Below are 20,309 nucleotides of genomic sequence, written 5' to 3'. Positions count from 1 at the left end.
ATTTTGCCACGGCTCATGGGAGCCTGGGGTCCGCTTGGCAACTAATCCCAGTAATTGGCGTGGGCACTAGTTTTTACGAAAGCGACTGCGATCTAACCTTCCAACCCAGAGGGTAAACTAGGCCCGTATTGGGATTAGTTCCTCACAATGTTTTCCTTCACCGAAAAGCGACTGGTAAATATCAAATGATATTTCGTACATAAGTTCCGAAAAACTCATTGGTACGAGCCGGGGTTCGAGTTCGAACCCGCGACCTCCGGGTTGCAAGTCGCACGCTCTTACCGCTAGGCCACCAGCGCTTCAGTAAGTACCTACCTATTGCCGTAATTTACTAGAAATAACAGAATCCGCAGTTCAGCTGGCCAGTTAAGTAACTTTTAGCGGGTTTAACACACAAAATAATATTTGACCACTGACATGATACACCTAAGCATAACCTGCTCCGAAGCAGGCATGGCTCACTCCACGATTTCATCGCTTTGCTACAGGTAGCTAAAAGTACATCCGTTCCACACCAATTTTGGTGGCTAGCCATGCCATAAGCCGCGCGTGGCGCTGTCGCCACCTAGCGGCCATATCTGTCCTGATCGTAACAGACGCGTTTTGTTAGAGAGTGAGTCTTCTGTATCTAGTACTATTATTTATTCTGTGTCCGAAGTTGGATAAAAAACCGGCCAAGTGCGAGTCGGACTCGCGCACGGAGGGTTCCGCACCATCAACAAAAAACAAGCAAAAAAACGGTCACCCATCCAAGTACTGACCTCGCCCGACGTTGCTTAACTTCGGTCAAAAATCACGTTTGTTGTATGGGAGCACCACTTAAATCTTTATTTTATTCTATTTTTAGTATTTGTTGTTATAGCGGCAACAGAAATACATTATCTGTGAAAATTTCAACTGTCTAGCTATCACGGTTCGTGAGATACAGCCTGGTGACAGACGGACGGACGGACGGACGGACGGACAGCGGAGTCTTAGTAATAGGGTCCCGTTTTTACCCTTTGGGTACGGAACCCTAAAAACAAACACCCAAGTGTAATTAATTAAGTAGGTAGGTACTAGGTAGTCTAGGTACCTATGTTTTTCAAGTAAACAACTAAAGTAGTAAAACCAATACCTACCAACCAATAAATGGAAACTACTTCGCAGGTGCCTATTATATATAGCATCATTTAGCATACCTACCCAATTGATTAAAAATGCGCACTTTATTTTTAATCAAAACTTAAGTCTGATTTCGGACTAACAATAAGTTATGTTTATAGTAAACATAGTAGTTGTTACTGTACAATGTACATATTAGTTCAATAATTTCAATATTATACCCACTCATGTTAAGAATTACAGTGATAAAATGATTATATCATCTAACTAAAAAGTAGAACACAACACACCTGCTCCGTTACAAATCCCCAAGGTGGTTTGTAATTGATCAAAAAGAAAGAATCAAAAATTACATAAAAACAACTTACATGCCGAAATAATTAAGAAAACACTGTGTTGGACAATAATTCACTGATTACACTTGTTATCCACGGTAACTTTCAGCAACAGTTTATTCATTACTTGAGTCTACGTGTGATCAAAATTAAATTTTCCGATGAAATTGAATACAACCATCCACTGATACAAACTAACGAGAATGACAACTTGACAAGAGAATGAGTTGAAGTGTTGAAGTTGAAAACTGTTGAATGAATGAGCATAAGCAGGAACGAGACAGATGCTTTCCATAGTTGCCATTTCACTCTAGCTCTATTATACGCGCCATGAATCTAGTATTTTAATTGGATCAGACATGAGGGGTGGGGGGAAATGACAGAACGGGATAGTCTTATATATCTTTCAGTAGGAGTAGCAGCGAAAGCGCTATTATTGTTTGTTCTTGTCACTTAAGCCCTTGCTACACGGTCGCCGACAAGCCCCTCAGACCGCGTGGCCTTGGTCTGGATGGACCGTGTAGACAGTTGTTACCAACAAAATTTGACCAAAACTGACCAAGGACAGACCAAGGTCAGACGGTTAGAAGGCTTGTCGGCGACCGTGTAGCAAGGGCTATATGTGTCACAGTCTCACATTTTTTTTTATTCCCCACAATAAGGCCTCATTCGCACGAGCGCTTTTACAACGCGCGTTAAAAAAGCGTTTGAATGACACAAATGGATACGTGTGTATTTATTCACACGATGGCGGTGGCGATTATTATTAAACGTTGGATTTTCAACTTTAAACGTCGGTCGTTAAATCTAATTTAGCGTGCCAACGGATTCAAGAGCTTTTAACGGTTTTAACGCGAATGGGGCCTAATCTTAAATTGGTGATTATACTGGATTTACCAAATCTTGTCAGTAAATAGGAACAAAAAAAAAACTATACTCATCCTTTTCTTTTGGGTGCTAGTACTAGTGTAAGACAAAGATAGTATGATTCTCTCTGTCTATGTTTGAAATCAAACAGAACTTTGACCACTATAAATTGGATATTGACGCCAATTTCATGATATATAGCTGGTCAACCAAATCTTGTCAGTAAAAAAGGCGCGAAATTCAAATTTTCTATGGGACGATATCCCTACGCGCCTACATTTTTCAAATTTGCCGCCTTTTTCTACTGTCAAGATCTGGTTGACCAAGTCAGAGGACCTACCGCAAACCACGTTCAACGTGTTACCTCCCTGTCACACTTACGTACGAATTTACAAGTGCGACAGAGAGGCAACACGTCGAACGTGGTTCGCGGTAGGCACTCTGTCTTCTTAAACGCCTCTGTACCCTCTGTACAACCATAGACAAGGAATGGAATGTCAAAATAATACATCTATGGTCAAAAATGACATCGTCTGGAGTGATGTACAATTATCAATAGAATCGTCTTATATCGATATCGTAATATTTGTTTCTTATTAATTATATGTTTATCATGACAAACGTTGTCTGTAAATGAATAGTCATTGTGGAACTTACATTTTAAAGTAAATAACCATTTTTGTACCATAACATGTGCTGAGATGTGTTTAATAATACTTTTTGAGTGCATTTAAGTAACGTTTTTTTTTCGGTCGATATTGAATACACATCACTACATTTCTGTTGGTGATTGATTGTGGTGTATGGTGTATTTATTGTATTGTTCTAATTCTATCTTTAAATTAGGAATTATTTTAGATTTAGTGCGTTTTCGAATTATAAACTTCCAGTAATCGACTCTTTAGTTTCTCAATTACGTATAAATCGGAACGCAAATGGTAGTGCATATGTTTTTTAGAATATGATGTGTAGATGGCTTCTCACCAAGATCGTACTTTCGGAAGTTACTGCGCCGGCCTATTCATAAGTTTTACGTATATTTTTGAAGTCTTGATGCACTCGGCTGAAGGAAATCTCAATTGTTATGGCTCCTGGTAACAACGAGCGGCATCCGAGTCACACGGGAACTATTCCGAAAACGAAAGCTCGGAATAATTGTAATGTTCCGCAGGAGGCTGTGACTCCCACCAGGAGGGATATGGCATCTAACCTAGTCTCGGTAAGCGTGTCCAAAATATAAATATTAAGATCAGATTACCTTTTAAACAGTCAAGGTTAATCAAACTTTAATATAAAATATATTACAGCCTCTAAATGCAAAGTGATAGTCAGTTACCATGGGGTGATGTTTGTTATTTGCGCCAGCTGTGACTGCCTTCATCGTTGATCTACAATGTGAAGTTGCTCCCGTGGGCATGAGTACCCACAGTTTTATTTTTAGATTTTCAGGAGAAACATTATTTTCTTGGCCCACTGCCAACTTACGTAGTGTGGCACACTATTAGTATCTACTCTCAGTTTTTTAATTTACCTAGATTTTTTTGCATGTAGTGTTAGTTGTGTAAAGAACTTTGAAGTCCTGCTGTAGGACTTGGCTTTAATGGGTGGTTGTTTTTCAAAATTATACTCAAAGAAGGTGCGTGTTAGTTAGTTATATTCATACATGACAGACTAACTAGGTCTCTGACATTGAATGTATATATATTTTATACTATAGTAACACTAGCTTAAATGATTGCAGACATCCCTTGACTGGGTTCCTGTGTCGGAATACAACACCAGAACAAATTACAACCAATCAAGGAAGCAAACAAATAACACATCGGACCAAGAACTTAATGAATTAGGTAAGTGCCAATACCTGCTGACATATTGGCATCTCCACATAGAGCTGTGTTCTGACACTTTTGTAAGATCATGTTACTTTACATGAACCTGCCGCCATGAAGCCGCTTCTGTATTGTCAAAGTTACACTCTCATTTTAAAATGAGACTTTGTATGTAAAACTTCTACTTGCTCTGATTTCTTTGTATTCCAATTTTAGCAACCTAACCTAGTAATAGGCATATTATGTTACTTAAATGTCCATGACAAATTTCATGTTATTTCAGAATGTGATATTAAAATGTAACTTTAAGGGGCATATTTATCTTAGAGCCATCCGGGCCATGGCCCGGCACCAATGCATTGTCAAATGTTCAATTGCATTTTGTTTTGGTTTTGGCGCCATTCAACCAACTTTTACTTCTTACTTTTTAATTTTTTCTTGTCAATCTCAATTTAAAATTAACATAAAAATATGGGGATAGGCTGCATCAGGGACACAGCCCAGCAGTGCCCTGTATGAAAGAGTGCGCTTCGCGCGACCACAGTGTGGGGTGCGCCGCAGGCGTCCTGTAAATCAAAGTGTGCAATTAATGTAATAAGCCTGACTCACAGTGTAAAAGGCCCCGAAACGCCCTGTATTACAGTGCAAAGGGCGCCGCATGCGCCCTGTATGCAAGAGCGTTATAGAAAGCTTAGTCTTAGTCTGTACCTGCTATAGCGCCGCCAACAAAGACAGAGCTCTACAACATTTATTCAATAAAAGAAATCTACTTTTCTTAAAAATGGACGTTGCCGTCCGTCACGTTGTCGATTAAAGTGGAGTCCAGACGAGACAATTTTTCGCCAATCTGATGAAATTGTCCGATCGAATCAGGCCGTGCGGATACTTGGTCAAGCAGATCTTGTCAGTAGAAAAACACGGCAAATTTGAAAAATGTAGGCGCGAAGCGCGAAGGGATATCAACCCATAGAAAATTTGAGTTTCACGCCTTTTTTACTGGCAAGGTTTGCTTGACCAGCTATAGTTTATGGTCAGTCAAAGAATTGTTCCATTTCAAACTTAGAGAGATTCATACTATCTTTGTCTTACACTAGTACTAGCACCCAAAAGAAAAGGATGAGTATAGTTTTTTTGGTTCCTATTTACTGACAAGATTTGGTTGACCATCTATAAATAGTAAAAGTGGTAACACACCATAGAAGGTAGGATCCTATAGAAGTGGTATACGCGTGCCTCCGTGAGGGACAAAACATAGGCAATGCGACACTATGATTGGTCGAATTTATTTGTTGCCCACCACAATACATACTAATGTATGGTGGGGAATAAAAAAAATGTGAGACTGACAAGGACAAACAATATTAGCGCTTTCGCTGCTACTCCTACTGAAAGATACATAAGACTATCCCGTTCGGTCAGATCCCCCCCACCCCTCATGCCTGGTCCAGTTAAAATACTCTCTCTCTCTCTCTCTCTCTTTAGCCCTTTTCTACCCTTCGGGTGTAGGCCTCCTTCATTCTTCTCCATTCGTCACGGTTCTGTGCCACCTGGAGCCATCTCATCCCCGCAGCCCTTTTGATGTCGTCTTCCCAACGCATATTGGGTCTACTTGGAGGACGTTCTTCCCCCCATGGTCGCCACTCGAGTATTCTTTTACTCCACGAGTCGGTCTTTCGTGCCATATGACCAGCCCATTCCCACTTCAAACTGGCTACGCGTTTTACAACATCCGTGACCTTGCTCTGCTGTCTCAGCCACTCATTCGTTTTACGGTCTCTCAATGTGATCCCCATCAGTTTTCTCTCTAGCGCCCGCTGGACAACGCTTAGTTTACGTAATATGCCTTTGGTGAAAACCCAGGTTTCAGCTCCATAAGTGGGAACAGGCAGGATACATTGATCAAATATGCGTGCTTTTTGTTCGGCCTTAAGTTTCATTTTGAAGGCAAACTCGAGATTGGAATAGGCTGCCCAGGCTAGCCGTACGCGTCTGTTGATTTCATTGGTTTGGTTATTCTTTCCAGTCACTATCTATTATTATATTATACTATTAAAATACTAGGTTCATGTAACACACTATCGCACCGCATCGCGAACTTGGAGCGTCGCACCCATAATTGAGAGCGAGAAAGAGATATCTGTTTCTCTCCCCCATAAGTGATATTATCACTTTATGGTTCGAATGGCCATATCAAATGAAGGCATAGGTCCATTAAACAGCTAAACAGATCATCAGTACTTAATATTATAGATGGTCAAGCAAATCTTGTCAAGCAAATTTTCTATGGGACGATATCCCTTCGCGCCTACGTTTTTCAAATTTGCCGCCTTTTTCTACTGACAAGATCTGCTTGACCATCTATATAATGTTTATACCGCGACAGTCTCAAATAGGTTGTCATATTTTCAGCAGAAAAATACACTTAAATTTTTTTTAAAGGCGGCAAACCAAATCTTTTTATGGTTTTACTTTTTTCTGTGAAAGTTAGAACGTTGCTTCTGTAAAATATTTCTATTTCTTGAACCATTTTTGAGAAAATCACTATATATAACTCGGCTGGAAGGCTACTTCTGGCTTCGGATTAAATTAAACGGACTCCCAATCCCAAGGTCGTCCGTTTAAAATGAATCCTCAGCCAGCAAGTAGCTACTTCCGAGCCTCGACAATAATTGTACTATTGCTACCTTATGCATGAATATTCCCAGTGTATAATAAATTAACATTTTCATTTAACTTTACAAGACAGACACTTACCTTCCTAATAACAACTAATGTCATTTTAGAAAATTCCGTAGCATTTGAGAGTGGATTCGGAAGGTTTGTCCCTGTGAGGCCGCAGCCGCGCGCTCTGCCGCTGAACGTGCAGAACCGCGAGAACCTGTCCAATGAGCATCAGGACGACGCCAGCTCCATGTCCGGACACACTCTCCACCCTTATGCACATCAAATGCAGAATGGTAGAATGAACCTCATTCACAGGGTGGTCCATTACTATATAATGCTAAATATTTTATCTCTACACAAGACTGTTATGAAAAATAGACTAGTGGCTGTGGTAGCTATAGACCTCGTGAATTCCCATGCTTCCGCCACAACCATTGAGGTATATACAAGAGACGACATCTCGAACAAAATGTTTCCGCACCTCAGAGAAGTGTATGCATGCATGCGAAGCCGAAAATTGTTAATAAAGACGCCACGAGTATTTTTTGACTCAGTTAAACAACGTTGCATACAATACTTTTTCTACGACCAAACATTTACTTTGAAAAGTAAATAATAGTAAATCAACAGTTATTCCATTGCTTACCGGTGAAATGTTATTCCATCCCTTTTATTATATTTTCTTGTGCTATTGTTGGAACTTTTTAACACGCACAAAGGCCATTTTTTAATTTTTTTTTTAATTTTCTGTACATGTGTGGCATCTCGTCAGTGGTCGGTGACGTACTAAAAGCAAAGAAGTGCATGCACTTCTCTGAGGTGTGGCAACATTTTGTTCGAGATGTCGTCTCTTGTATATACCTCAATGGCCACAACTATGAAAAATTTCCAGTTTTGTTTTCAAAATTTTATGAGAATCAATTGAGTAATACAACTGGTAGAGAAGTTAATCAGACATACGAAAGTAATTTTGCCCGATCTGATACGGGCACTCGCGCTTGATGCTTGCTTGATCACTAATAATACTGCATATATCTATGCAGAATTCTCACTGTCTAACAAAACCAATGTTTGACAGTGGAAGGTCACGATTCATGTTATCCCTTCCTAAATCTTGACCTCTCTTTCTCACTCTATAAACTGTGCCTTTTGAGCCCAGTACGCCCTGTTAAGTATCAATTAAGTGATATAACATTGCTTCTAAAACCGTCTTTACTTTTTGTCACTGTGGTAGCAAACAAGTGGATAGCCAGCCTATATTCATGCAATAATGGACCACCCTACTATACATAGTCATTGAGAGAAGTCATAAGATGAAATGCCTCATTTTTTGTAGGTTTAGTTCCTCACTCCAATCATGCGAATCATGCCGCAGCAGCAGTCATGATCGTCAACCCCACCACACCGAATGCAGTCACAGCGAACATGTCTCAACCCTTCAATGTGAGTATTAACAGCCATTGATTGTGTCTGTATGTGTTTTTATCATCATCATCTCAAGTACTAGATGTAGTGCATGCAAGCTTGCAAAGTTTTTGTTTGCTGGTCGGATTGTATGGCCTTCGGCTTCTCTGCCCTCCTAAGCTAAAAAGCGGTATTTTCATATAGTTTTCTTTGAAAATACGGCCTTTTACCTTAGGAGGGCAGTTCTGGCTTCTGCCTAAAATTAGTTCGGGCCGTGGTTGGCTGACTCCAGGTTCCTATTGTATAATAAAATACAAGCCAATACTATTAGTGACTTTACATACAAAATATACTCCTGCTAAGGCAAGACATAAAGCTATAAACAATACACATATTGGTAAATTAATTCGTCGGGTTTTTTTTGCAGACGCCTAATCAAAACCGAAAAAACTTGACGAATAATTTAAACCCAGCGAGAAACAATTTGGACGGGAACCATTCGAGCCACAACAACGCGGCGTCCGCCAGGCCGGGCACTAAGACCGTCAACCTGATGAACAACATGTACGACCCGCAGGCTAACATGAACAACGTCAATGAAAATAACCATGTAAGTATCATTCATACCCCGGTTTGAACCCAGCGAGAAACAATTTAGACGGGATCCATTCGAGCTAATAACTTATTCAATGTCAAATGTCAGATATTTACAGTTGCAATAAGTATAAATCAAAGAGGTTTGCAAACAGATAATGAAGGAACTGCCACCCTTCAACCTTTTATTTTTAGGTTCACAGGGAATCAGCCAGGGCGTTAGGGGAGGCAATAGTGGCGGCCTGCCCCGACACCGCGGCCGTGGAGCGGCGGCTCGGCCAGATCCGCGAGTACATCCGCGTCACCTCGTCCCTCGTCGACACCATGCGTAACTCTGAGGACGAGGTAAGTAACGCCTAAATATAATTTATGTTACAATTTTCATTAAATTAATAGGCAAACTGCGTTAGCGTGCAGCGGAGCGGAGCGTTCGTAGCAAATCCAAATGACGAACGACCTCAGTGCCTCTTCACGCCATGCTACCGCTCCGCTACACGCTTGCCAGTTGCTATTGATACCGTACACAGCGTAGACCTGTAGCTACAATAGTAATTAGAACACAAGCCAAATTTATTTTATCAAATTTCTAATTTAGGCTTTTATTGAGCATACGAAAGAAGAATATGACGAACTGGTAGAGATGGTAATGAAATTGAAAGAGAGCGAGACGAAACTAGAGAGAGTGTTGAATGAGGAACCTGATAATGTGGAGGTGCCTGCCGAAGAAGCGGATGCTGCGGCGGCGGCGAGCGATGCGGCGGCAGACACGGAACTTGCCACTGAACTCAAAGAGGATGAGCCGAGCAACGCAAGCAAACAAGATGCTACTGCTGAGTGTACCACGCTGAAGAAAGTCACTAATCTAGAGAATGAACAGTTGAATAAAAGCTTACAAAGTGTTAAGAATTCTAGTGAACATCTAATACCAGCGAGCGATCTAGGCGAAAGTGTACCGATACCGTTGGCAGAAAAACACGATCCCGAAGACGATACAGTGGAAATCAAAGAAATTGAGAGCATTCCGTGCGAGGAAAAAACACACGACCATCACATGAATGAGGTGTTGCGTAAAAATATTATTTCGTGCGTAGAAAAAGTAGCGATCATAGAAGAAATGAAAAACAAAAACTGCAGTAACATTGAAGATCAGGTTACTGTTGATGTTTGCTGTACAAGTGTGTTTGTCATGACGAACAATCCGTAGCATGTGGATGTAAAACTCAAACCAGAATATAACCATCTCTATTACTATTCCTTTCATAATCACCAACAGCCATTTGTAACTGTCTACTGTGTGAAAGATTTTTGCTTCCTAGCCTAGACTCTAACGGTTTTACATTAGCTTTAGTTAGCCCTTCTAACAGAGCTTACCTAGTTTTTCTACATTACCTGTGGGTGAATCAACTTTTTCTGTCACTACATAGTTGCCATGATTATGGTCACCAGGGTCACTCTTTAATTAAACCCTGGTTTTATGACATTTAAATTAAACAAAACAAACATCGAACAGCCTGTACGCTTTTCTAAAATCTTAATCTTAGAAATTAGTAGTTTGTTACAAGAGTCCTTGTAACAAACTGTGCTAATTATCACAAGAAATAGTTGATTCACCCCTTTTACAACAGAAAAAGTTATTTTTTCTTTTTTTCAATGTTTTTAATGTTTGGCAGGATGTGGTGGTGGCAGGTCGACCGGTGTCAGTTCAGAGTAATGGTTCAGCTTATAGCGAGAGTGAACTGTGGCAGAATGAGATAAAAAGCAAAATGGAGTTGTCTCAACGCCGTTTGAATGCTTTAAAGCAACAGCAGAAGAGACTAATCAAGTACCAGGTGATTACATGTTTTTTTTTTATATTTATGTATTATAATTAGTCCTAAGGGGCTTTTTATATAAAATTACTCCAATTAAATTTGAACCATTTATAGTTCGAATACAGTTGCTTTTGTTTTACCGCATATCATGGTCTAATAAAACATGGTCTTCTCTTCCCAGAGTGTCACTTGCCTACGTCACAATAACATTGCCACTTTATTTCAACATAACATGTTACATGGGTATATTATATCTATGGTTAATAAGTTAAAATATTTCTTTATAATTTTATAATTTTCATTTATTTGTATTTTATCTTAAATTTTACAATAACACGTCATTTTTAATTATTCGTTAGCAATATCTTCCGATTCACGAAAGAAATTTCACACGTTCGGGTAATTCTGTTTACACTACTGGCAACACAGGATAGCGCTGTCACATTTGACAATCCGCCATTTTGTCCCTGACCGTTATCCTTGTCGAACGCGTGTTAATTGTTATTTCCTTCTCGCTCAGTGTCAGCAGTCGCAGTGTTTTCCAAACTTTTCACGTCGTAAGCTTGGTAATTAATGTTTTGTTACGAAAATGGTTGGCTGTTCTATTCGGAACTGTAAGAGTAGGGGTGAAAAGGGCAGTATAGATTTGTTTTATTTTATTATGTTTCTACATGAATAACTTAAAATTAATGCCGTTAAAATAATTTTCACCGTTGGTTAAAATTCTCCCACATTTTAAAGTTTGAGAACCTGTAAACAGCATGATGACGTAGGCAAGTGACAGTTAGGTCATTCGCGAATCTCGGAAGAGAGTACCAGGCGGAGTATATTATTATACCATGACCGCATATGCTTTAAAATAAATAAAAATAAATAAAATAAAATATCATTTATTTCAGGCTTTTCACCCATACAACACAGAGACAAATCACACAATACATAACACAAGTAATTAAACGACACAATAACAAACCATATATATACTAACAGAACAATACAAAATAATGAAAATAAAAATGAAAATGAAAATGTCAACAAATAAATTATATAATCTAACTTAACTAGGTAGGTACATCATTTGGTCCAGTTATGGGACACTGGTGCATGCAATGACAACCAGTGTCCCATAAATGGTCCGTCAAGCCTGTCGGCGACGACTGCCAGCAGGGCGCTGCCGCTGGCGCGCACACGCCGCGCTGCTGAGGTTGCTCTCTTGCGCATGGTGGCGTAAAAGCAATCCACACGCGCCTCCGCGAACATTCCCGAGGCACTGCAAAACCTCGGTAAATGCAGCAGCGCCCTTAACGCGTTATTATATTGAACACGGAGAGCGTTGTATGCCTTCTGTGTGTATTTAACCCACAGGCTGCTCGTGTAAAAAGTGGTACAGTATGCACGAAACAGTGTAGTTTTGACGTTAAAAGAACAACGAGCAAACCTGCGGGCTATCATATTGGCTCGGACTGACAACGCTCTCCGCTCCCGTTCAATATCTTCGTCATCCTTAAGGTCGTCCGTTAACACATGGCCTAGATATTTGAACCGGTGAACACGCTTCAAGGGGACCCCGCTGAGACGTACAGGAGGTACCTCGGACGGACATTTAGTTAAACACAAAATAAATTAAACCTTATTTCCTAACCTTATTACCATTTCTACCCTAGGAGGAAGCCAAATATCAATTGGAGGAAATCAACCGAGAGCGACAGTCTCAAGAAGCCCTTCCGTCGACTTCCCATGACAACTTTGGTGGCATACAGGTAGTTATCGTTATGACCCATATTTGGGATCTTGGAGCGAATACCCTGTAAACTAAATGAATATAGGGTATGTCAATTTTGACGTCCGTCAATGACAGTAGATATATTTTTTCTAGTTTTTTTATTATTTTATTTGCAATCACTGAATAATAACAACGCTAAGCTAGCGCCCGATCTGCTTTTACGATCGTTAATATAACTTTCCCTCGTCTCTGATATAACAAACAGTCCTCCCTCGTCAGATACCTATTACACATTCGGGAATAATAATAATAATAATAAAGCTTTATTTAATTCTACAGCTACACACAACAAATAAAACAGGGAAAGTACAAAGATGAAGTATAAATAAAAAATAATATAAAGGATCAAGTGTGTGCAGACCCCTTCTGGGTAAAAGCCTCCCCCAAAGTGTTCCATGTGTCTCTATCAGTGGCTTTATGGAGCCACCCTTGTCCAGCTATGGCTACTATCTTCGGGAATGCCAAGTGTTAATTCGAAATAATAATCTCCAGAATCACCTAATGAACGGCAACTACAATCGCATGTACGCCGCGAACCAGATCGGAGTGGCCACGACACTGCCCCAATCGAACGAGAACGTGGCGAGCCGCGCGAACAGCGAGCACGGACACAACCAGGACGACAGGTTCTCGCACCGCGACGCGAACATCGCGAGCAGCGAGGTGAGTGATACATGTAACGAGTGGACACCACGGCCTACTCACATGAGAACGTGGCGAGCACGGACACAACCAGGACGACAGGTTCTCGCACCGCGACGCGAACATCGCGAGCAGCGAGGTGAGTGATACATGTAACGAGTGGACACCACGGCCTACTCACATGAGAACGTGGCGAGCACGGACACAACCAGGACGACAGGTTCTCGCACCGCGACGCGAACATCGCGAGCAGCGAGGTGAGTGATACATGTAACGAGTGGACACCACGGCCTACTCACATGAGAACGTGGCGAGCACGGACACAACCAGGACGACAGGTTCTCGCACCGCGACGCGAACATCGCGAGCAGCGAGGTGAGTGATACATGTAACGAGTGGACACCACGGCCTACTCACATGAGAACGTGGCGAGCACGGACACAACCAGGACGACAGGTTCTCGCACCGCGACGCGAACATCGCGAGCAGCGAGGTGAGTGATACATGTAACGAGTGGACACCACGGCCTACTCACATGAGAACGTGGCGAGCACGGACACAACCAGGACGACAGGTTCTCGCACCGCGACGCGAACATCGCGAGCAGCGAGGTGAGTGATACATGTAACGAGTGGACACCACGGCCTACTCACATGAGAACGTGGCGAGCACGGACACAACCAGGACGACAGGTTCTCGCACCGCGACGCGAACATCGCGAGCAGCGAGGTGAGTGATACATGTAACGAGTGGACACCACGGCCTACTCACATGAGAACGTGGCGAGCACGGACACAACCAGGACGACAGGTTCTCGCACCGCGACGCGAACATCGCGAGCAGCGAGGTGAGTGATACATGTAACGAGTGGACACCACGGCCTACTCACATGAGAACGTGGCGAGCACGGACACAACCAGGACGACAGGTTCTCGCACCGCGACGCGAACATCGCGAGCAGCGAGGTGAGTGATACATGTAACGAGTGGACACCACGGCCTACTCACATGAGAACGTGGCGAGCACGGACACAACCAGGACGACAGGTTCTCGCACCGCGACGCGAACATCGCGAGCAGCGAGGTGAGTGATACATGTAACGAGTGGACACCACGGCCTACTCACATGAGAACGTGGCGAGCACGGACACAACCAGGACGACAGGTTCTCGCACCGCGACGCGAACATCGCGAGCAGCGAGGTGAGTGATACATGTAACGAGTGGACACCACGGCCTACTCACATGAGAACGTGGCGAGCACGGACACAACCAGGACGACAGGTTCTCGCACCGCGACGCGAACATCGCGAGCAGCGAGGTGAGTGATACATGTAACGAGTGGACACCACGGCCTACTCACATGAGAACGTGGCGAGCACGGACACAACCAGGACGACAGGTTCTCGCACCGCGACGCGAACATCGCGAGCAGCGAGGTGAGTGATACATGTAACGAGTGGACACCACGGCCTACTCACATGAGAACGTGGCGAGCACGGACACAACCAGGACGACAGGTTCTCGCACCGCGACGCGAACATCGCGAGCAGCGAGGTGAGTGATACATGTAACGAGTGGACACCACGGCCTACTCACATGAGAACGTGGCGAGCACGGACACAACCAGGACGACAGGTTCTCGCACCGCGACGCGAACATCGCGAGCAGCGAGGTGAGTGATACATGTAACGAGTGGACACCACGGCCTACTCACATGAGAACGTGGCGAGCACGGACACAACCAGGACGACAGGTTCTCGCACCGCGACGCGAACATCGCGAGCAGCGAGGTGAGTGATACATGTAACGAGTGGACACCACGGCCTACTCACATGAGAACGTGGCGAGCACGGACACAACCAGGACGACAGGTTCTCGCACCGCGACGCGAACATCGCGAGCAGCGAGGTGAGTGATACATGTAACGAGTGGACACCACGGCCTACTCACATGAGAACGTGGCGAGCACGGACACAACCAGGACGACAGGTTCTCGCACCGCGACGCGAACATCGCGAGCAGCGAGGTGAGTGATACATGTAACGAGTGGACACCACGGCCTACTCACATGAGAACGTGGCGAGCACGGACACAACCAGGACGACAGGTTCTCGCACCGCGACGCGAACATCGCGAGCAGCGAGGTGAGTGATACATGTAACGAGTGGACACCACGGCCTACTCACATGAGAACGTGGCGAGCACGGACACAACCAGGACGACAGGTTCTCGCACCGCGACGCGAACATCGCGAGCAGCGAGGTGAGTGATACATGTAACGAGTGGACACCACGGCCTACTCACATGAGAACGTGGCGAGCACGGACACAACCAGGACGACAGGTTCTCGCACCGCGACGCGAACATCGCGAGCAGCGAGGTGAGTGATACATGTAACGAGTGGACACCACGGCCTACTCACATGAGAACGTGGCGAGCACGGACACAACCAGGACGACAGGTTCTCGCACCGCGACGCGAACATCGCGAGCAGCGAGGTGAGTGATACATGTAACGAGTGGACACCACGGCCTACTCACATGAGAACGTGGCGAGCACGGACACAACCAGGACGACAGGTTCTCGCACCGCGACGCGAACATCGCGAGCAGCGAGGTGAGTGATACATGTAACGAGTGGACACCACGGCCTACTCACATGAGAACGTGGCGAGCACGGACACAACCAGGACGACAGGTTCTCGCACCGCGACGCGAACATCGCGAGCAGCGAGGTGAGTGATACATGTAACGAGTGGACACCACGGCCTACTCACATGAGAACGTGGCGAGCACGGACACAACCAGGACGACAGGTTCTCGCACCGCGACGCGAACATCGCGAGCAGCGAGGTGAGTGATACATGTAACGAGTGGACACCACGGCCTACTCACATGAGAACGTGGCGAGCACGGACACAACCAGGACGACAGGTTCTCGCACCGCGACGCGAACATCGCGAGCAGCGAGGTGAGTGATACATGTAACGAGTGGACACCACGGCCTACTCACATGAGAACGTGGCGAGCACGGACACAACCAGGACGACAGGTTCTCGCACCGCGACGCGAACATCGCGAGCAGCGAGGTGAGTGATACATGTAACGAGTGGACACCACGGCCTACTCACATGAGAACGTGGCGAGCACGGACACAACCAGGACGACAGGTTCTCGCACCGCGACGCGAACATCGCGAGCAGCGAGGTGAGTGATACATGTAACGAGTGGACACCACGGCCTACTCACATGAGAACGTGGCGAGCACGGACACAACCAGGACGACAGGTTCTCGCACCGCGACGCGAACATCGCGAGCAGCGAGGTGAGTGATACATGTAACGAGTGGACACCACGGCCTACTCACATGAGAACGTGGCGAGCACGGACACAACCAGGACGACAGGTTCTCGCACCGCGACGCGAACATCGCGAGCAGCGAGGTGAGTGATACATGTAACGAGTGGACACCACGGCCTACTCACATGAGAACGTGGCGAGCACGGACACAACCAGGACGACAGGTTCTCGCACCGCGACGCGAACATCGCGAGCAGCGAGGTGAGTGATACATGTAACGAGTGGACACCACGGCCTACTCACATGAGAACGTGGCGAGCCGCGCGAGCAGCGAGCACGGACACAAGACGACAGATTCTCGCACCGCAAAGCAATTACGGATTTCACGTTTTTGCATTAATTTATTATCGCTGACCAGTATAATGATTACACATTAATAATATAAGTGTGGGCCAGGAGGCGGCGGGCGCGCACAGCGACGCGGAGGAGGCGCTGCTCACGGAGCGCGGGCGCGCGCTGCAGGCCAAGCTGCGCAAGCTGCAGCTCAAGAAGCAGCACATGGAAAACCTAGTATGTATTTTTTTTTTTCAACACCTCATCATCTTCCTCGCGTTGTCCCGGCATTTTTGCCACGGCTCATGAAAGCCTGGGGTCCGCTTGGCAACTAATCCCAGTAATTGACGTGGGCACTACATAGATAGATAGATGATTTATTTCATGAAAGACAAATTACATAATAAGTTTGCATTGATGTCAAAAATATAAGAATTTCTATCATGATCGTCAAAAAAAATAAAAAATGGAAATAATAACAATACTAATGAAATAAAATTATAGCTCCAATAAGGATTGTCAACACAATTAGAATAAGAGTAAGTAGGTAAATACTTACAAATCCAAAATATAAATTTACTATGTCAGAACTTACGAGAATACAAGAACAGAAAAAATAAAAACAATGAATAAAAGTCAATTAATTTCCAATTGGAACAGTCGTTAATAAGAGTAGGTATAAAATAATATCTCCCAATAAGAATCGTCAACAACAACTAGTTTTTACGAAAGCGACTGCCATCTGACCTTCCAACCCAAAGGGTAAACTAGGCCCGTATTGGGATTAGTCCGGTTTCCTCACGATGTTTTCCTTCACTGAAAAGCGACTGGTAAATATCAAATGATATTTCGTACATAAGTTCCGAAAAACTCATTGGTACGAGCCGGGGTTCGAACCCGCGACCTCCGGATTGCAAGTCGCACGCTCTTACCAGCGCTTTATGTATTCAACACCTACAGAATATAATACATACATGTATAGCCGAACATCATGTACATTTTGGACTTCGAATCACGGTCCATTACACTAACAGTTACCATTACACTGAGTGTTATTGTTATTCCTTATTGTTAAGGGGGTTCTTGTTAAGTTGGGATTGGTCGATATAAGTTTTGATTAAAATAAAATTCAATGTGTCCAAGCCTCTTGTCCAAACATTCGAGGCACTCGCGGCACAATATCCATGGGGTCGTTTTCGAGGTCGGGTCAGAGTTCTATATTGCCAGGGTGGTTCTGGAATTTTATCCGCCTGGGTCTAAGAACGTAATAGAACATTTATTATTAACTTTTATTAAATAAGACAAGGTTTTAAATGCAAAAACAAACTGGGATCCTTCGCATAAAATTGTACATCTCATAATAATACAAGCGGACTTGTGCTTGCAATGCAAGTTGCAACTTGTTATATATATATTCAGAACTGTATAGTTGTTGAACCTCATAAAGGGGCCACACACATAATAACAAGTCATCATCATCAATCATCAAACACTAATTTATGAGGCCTTTTAAATTTGAAATTCTTATCTCCACAAGTCCACACTAAAGTCTATTTATTTATTTGGTAGACTAAAATGACATTTCATAGTCTATCGAATAAAAAATAGACTTTATGTTAACCTGTGTGTATGATATCATACATCATTCGCTCTTTTCGCCTCTATTAATTTAGAGAGCTGTATCCAGAGACGTCCATACAACGCTGTCCCACCCGTTTAGAAAATATCCTACAGGAAAGATAAACTTGGCCAACTTAGCTCCGAGTAGCCTAACTCCTGTATATGTTTGCTTTAATAACCACACACGAGGTAACATGATAATCGTATGTTTCCCACTACATGTCCAGGCGGTAGAGTTCCAGAAGCTAGAGATGGCGACGCACCTCGGCTCTAACAACACGTACTCCAGCTCTGGAGAGGATAGCGCCGACGAGGAGCCCACAAGGAAATGTAAATATCTTACCGCCTTTAAGTATTTAAAACCACCGTATACACCGTATACTAGGTAATAGTTAGTAATCATTGAAATATGCCGCACGCGTTCTTATTTTAATTCTATGAATGTTAATATTCTGAAGTTTCCGGAGGGGGGGGGGGGGGTTGAACCCCCAAAACCCTCCCCCTGGCTACGCCCGTGAATTGATGAAATTATGCTCGAAACGACTAGTATTGTTTACATATCTACCTGATTGCTGCGCCCATCAGGGTTTCATGTGTCATTTGTGTACCTACCTATACTCTGTACTTGGAAAACCTGTAATGTACATGTGAATTGCAATACATAAATACAATACAATACAATACAAAACTTATCAAGTCTCTGAAATAGGTGTCATATACGAGAGAAAAGGACCTCCAGTGTTATGGCGTCAGCCGCGTTACAGAAAAACGCAAGTTAAATCCCTTAGGCACTTTTTTATTCGTATATGACATCTATTTCGGTGTGTAATTTGTTTTTATATGCTTACCTATACCTATAAATAAACCTAATAATTACCTATAATTGTTTCATTTGCTTAGTATTGATAGTCGTTATGTTACAGGTAACAAATCGGGAGGTAATATCAAAAACGAAGACCCGTTTAAGCTCATGGAAATCAAGGCTATTAAAACAGCCCTCCAGAAGACTAAAGGTATGTTAATTCTTATTATATAATTAATCCGACGCATAATGTGTTTGTAACGTAACCGGACTAGAAAAACAGCAGGACATACATACAGTCAGCAGCAGAAGTTGCAAAGCGGGCGAGGTGTTCAAAATGATCTTGACGCGACTTTATTATTAAGAAAATAAGTGCGTGTCAAGGTAATTTTGAACACCGCTTAGCAACTTCTGCTGCTGACTGTACAACCGGTTGTTCTTCTCTATAGTTAATATTTGTCAACCGATTCTCGTGAAATTCGTTATGTCGATATTATTTAGTCGGTTTAGATCTAGATTCGGACATTTTAAGAATTGGCGCAGATACAGAGCTATACTCCACTAGTATTAGTGGATTAAAACTTATATGAGTGTACAATATTTTAGTAAACGCGACATTTTTGTAACGTATTTTCTTTTGACATGCATGAACTATGTCAATACAAATAATTTTCACATGCCATAAGGCCGAACATATCATGGGATTCATGGGGCAATATGTACACTTAATAACATCTACCGTACCATATGTTCTCGTGAATAAACTTTCATTTTATTTCTTTCATTTCAATGATATTAACACACGGTGTGTTTTCAGATCTGATGCGGTCAGTGGAAAACTACGAATCTGACCATTTGTCCGGGGCGCACGACGATTCCTTCCAGATGCCTAGTCACTCTAATATAAACGACAAGTGAGTTTTCTCTAAGTAACTTTTAACTATTTTCGGGGTTCCGTACCCAACGGGTAAAAACGTGACCTGTATTTTTTTTGTCGTTTTTTGCGTAATGATACGGAACCTCCTTTTTCGGAGAACCCCATAATGTAGCCCATCAAGAAAACCTCGACAGCGAGCTCATTCCACAGTGTCCGCGGGAGGAAATTATTTTTTCACACCACCTATTCGGAAAAGAGCTTTTTCTTCCCTGCTAGGAGGGATCAAAGTGGCACTTTTCCTCCCTGCTAGGAGGGATCAAAGTAACACTTTTCTGTTCTAGCAC

General features: G+C 43.4%; 2 protein-coding genes across 2 annotated transcripts in view; one reads left to right on the top strand and one right to left on the bottom strand.

The window, feature by feature from the left end:
• Positions 1-1,611, bottom strand: part of LOC134662367 (uncharacterized) — a 63,424-nt gene extending 61,813 nt beyond the window's left edge. Inside the window, exon 1 of the mRNA XM_063518571.1 lies at positions 1,473-1,611. The gene's annotated coding sequence lies outside the window, so the exon portion shown is untranslated. The remainder of the gene's footprint in view (positions 1-1,472) is intronic.
• A 1,484-nt stretch (positions 1,612-3,095) lies between these two features.
• The window catches only part of LOC134662642 (uncharacterized), a 40,551-nt gene continuing 23,337 nt past the window's right edge, over positions 3,096-20,309 (top strand). Inside the window, exons 1-14 of the mRNA XM_063518915.1 lie at positions 3,096-3,525; positions 4,048-4,153; positions 6,919-7,092; positions 8,136-8,242; positions 8,631-8,813; positions 8,993-9,142; positions 9,393-9,947; positions 10,468-10,626; positions 12,273-12,368; positions 12,884-13,054; positions 16,790-16,903; positions 18,514-18,616; positions 19,210-19,299; positions 19,906-20,002. Coding sequence (XP_063374985.1) covers positions 3,391-3,525; positions 4,048-4,153; positions 6,919-7,092; positions 8,136-8,242; positions 8,631-8,813; positions 8,993-9,142; positions 9,393-9,947; positions 10,468-10,626; positions 12,273-12,368; positions 12,884-13,054; positions 16,790-16,903; positions 18,514-18,616; positions 19,210-19,299; positions 19,906-20,002 — 2,240 coding nt within the window. The 5' untranslated portion in view covers positions 3,096-3,390. The remainder of the gene's footprint in view (positions 3,526-4,047; positions 4,154-6,918; positions 7,093-8,135; positions 8,243-8,630; positions 8,814-8,992; positions 9,143-9,392; positions 9,948-10,467; positions 10,627-12,272; positions 12,369-12,883; positions 13,055-16,789; positions 16,904-18,513; positions 18,617-19,209; positions 19,300-19,905; positions 20,003-20,309) is intronic.

The sequence above is a fragment of the Cydia amplana genome, chromosome 3 (genome assembly GCF_948474715.1).
Source record: "Cydia amplana chromosome 3, ilCydAmpl1.1, whole genome shotgun sequence".
Classification (NCBI taxonomy): Eukaryota; Metazoa; Arthropoda; class Insecta; order Lepidoptera; family Tortricidae; genus Cydia; species Cydia amplana.
This window is presented reverse-complemented; position numbering and strand designations above follow the sequence as displayed.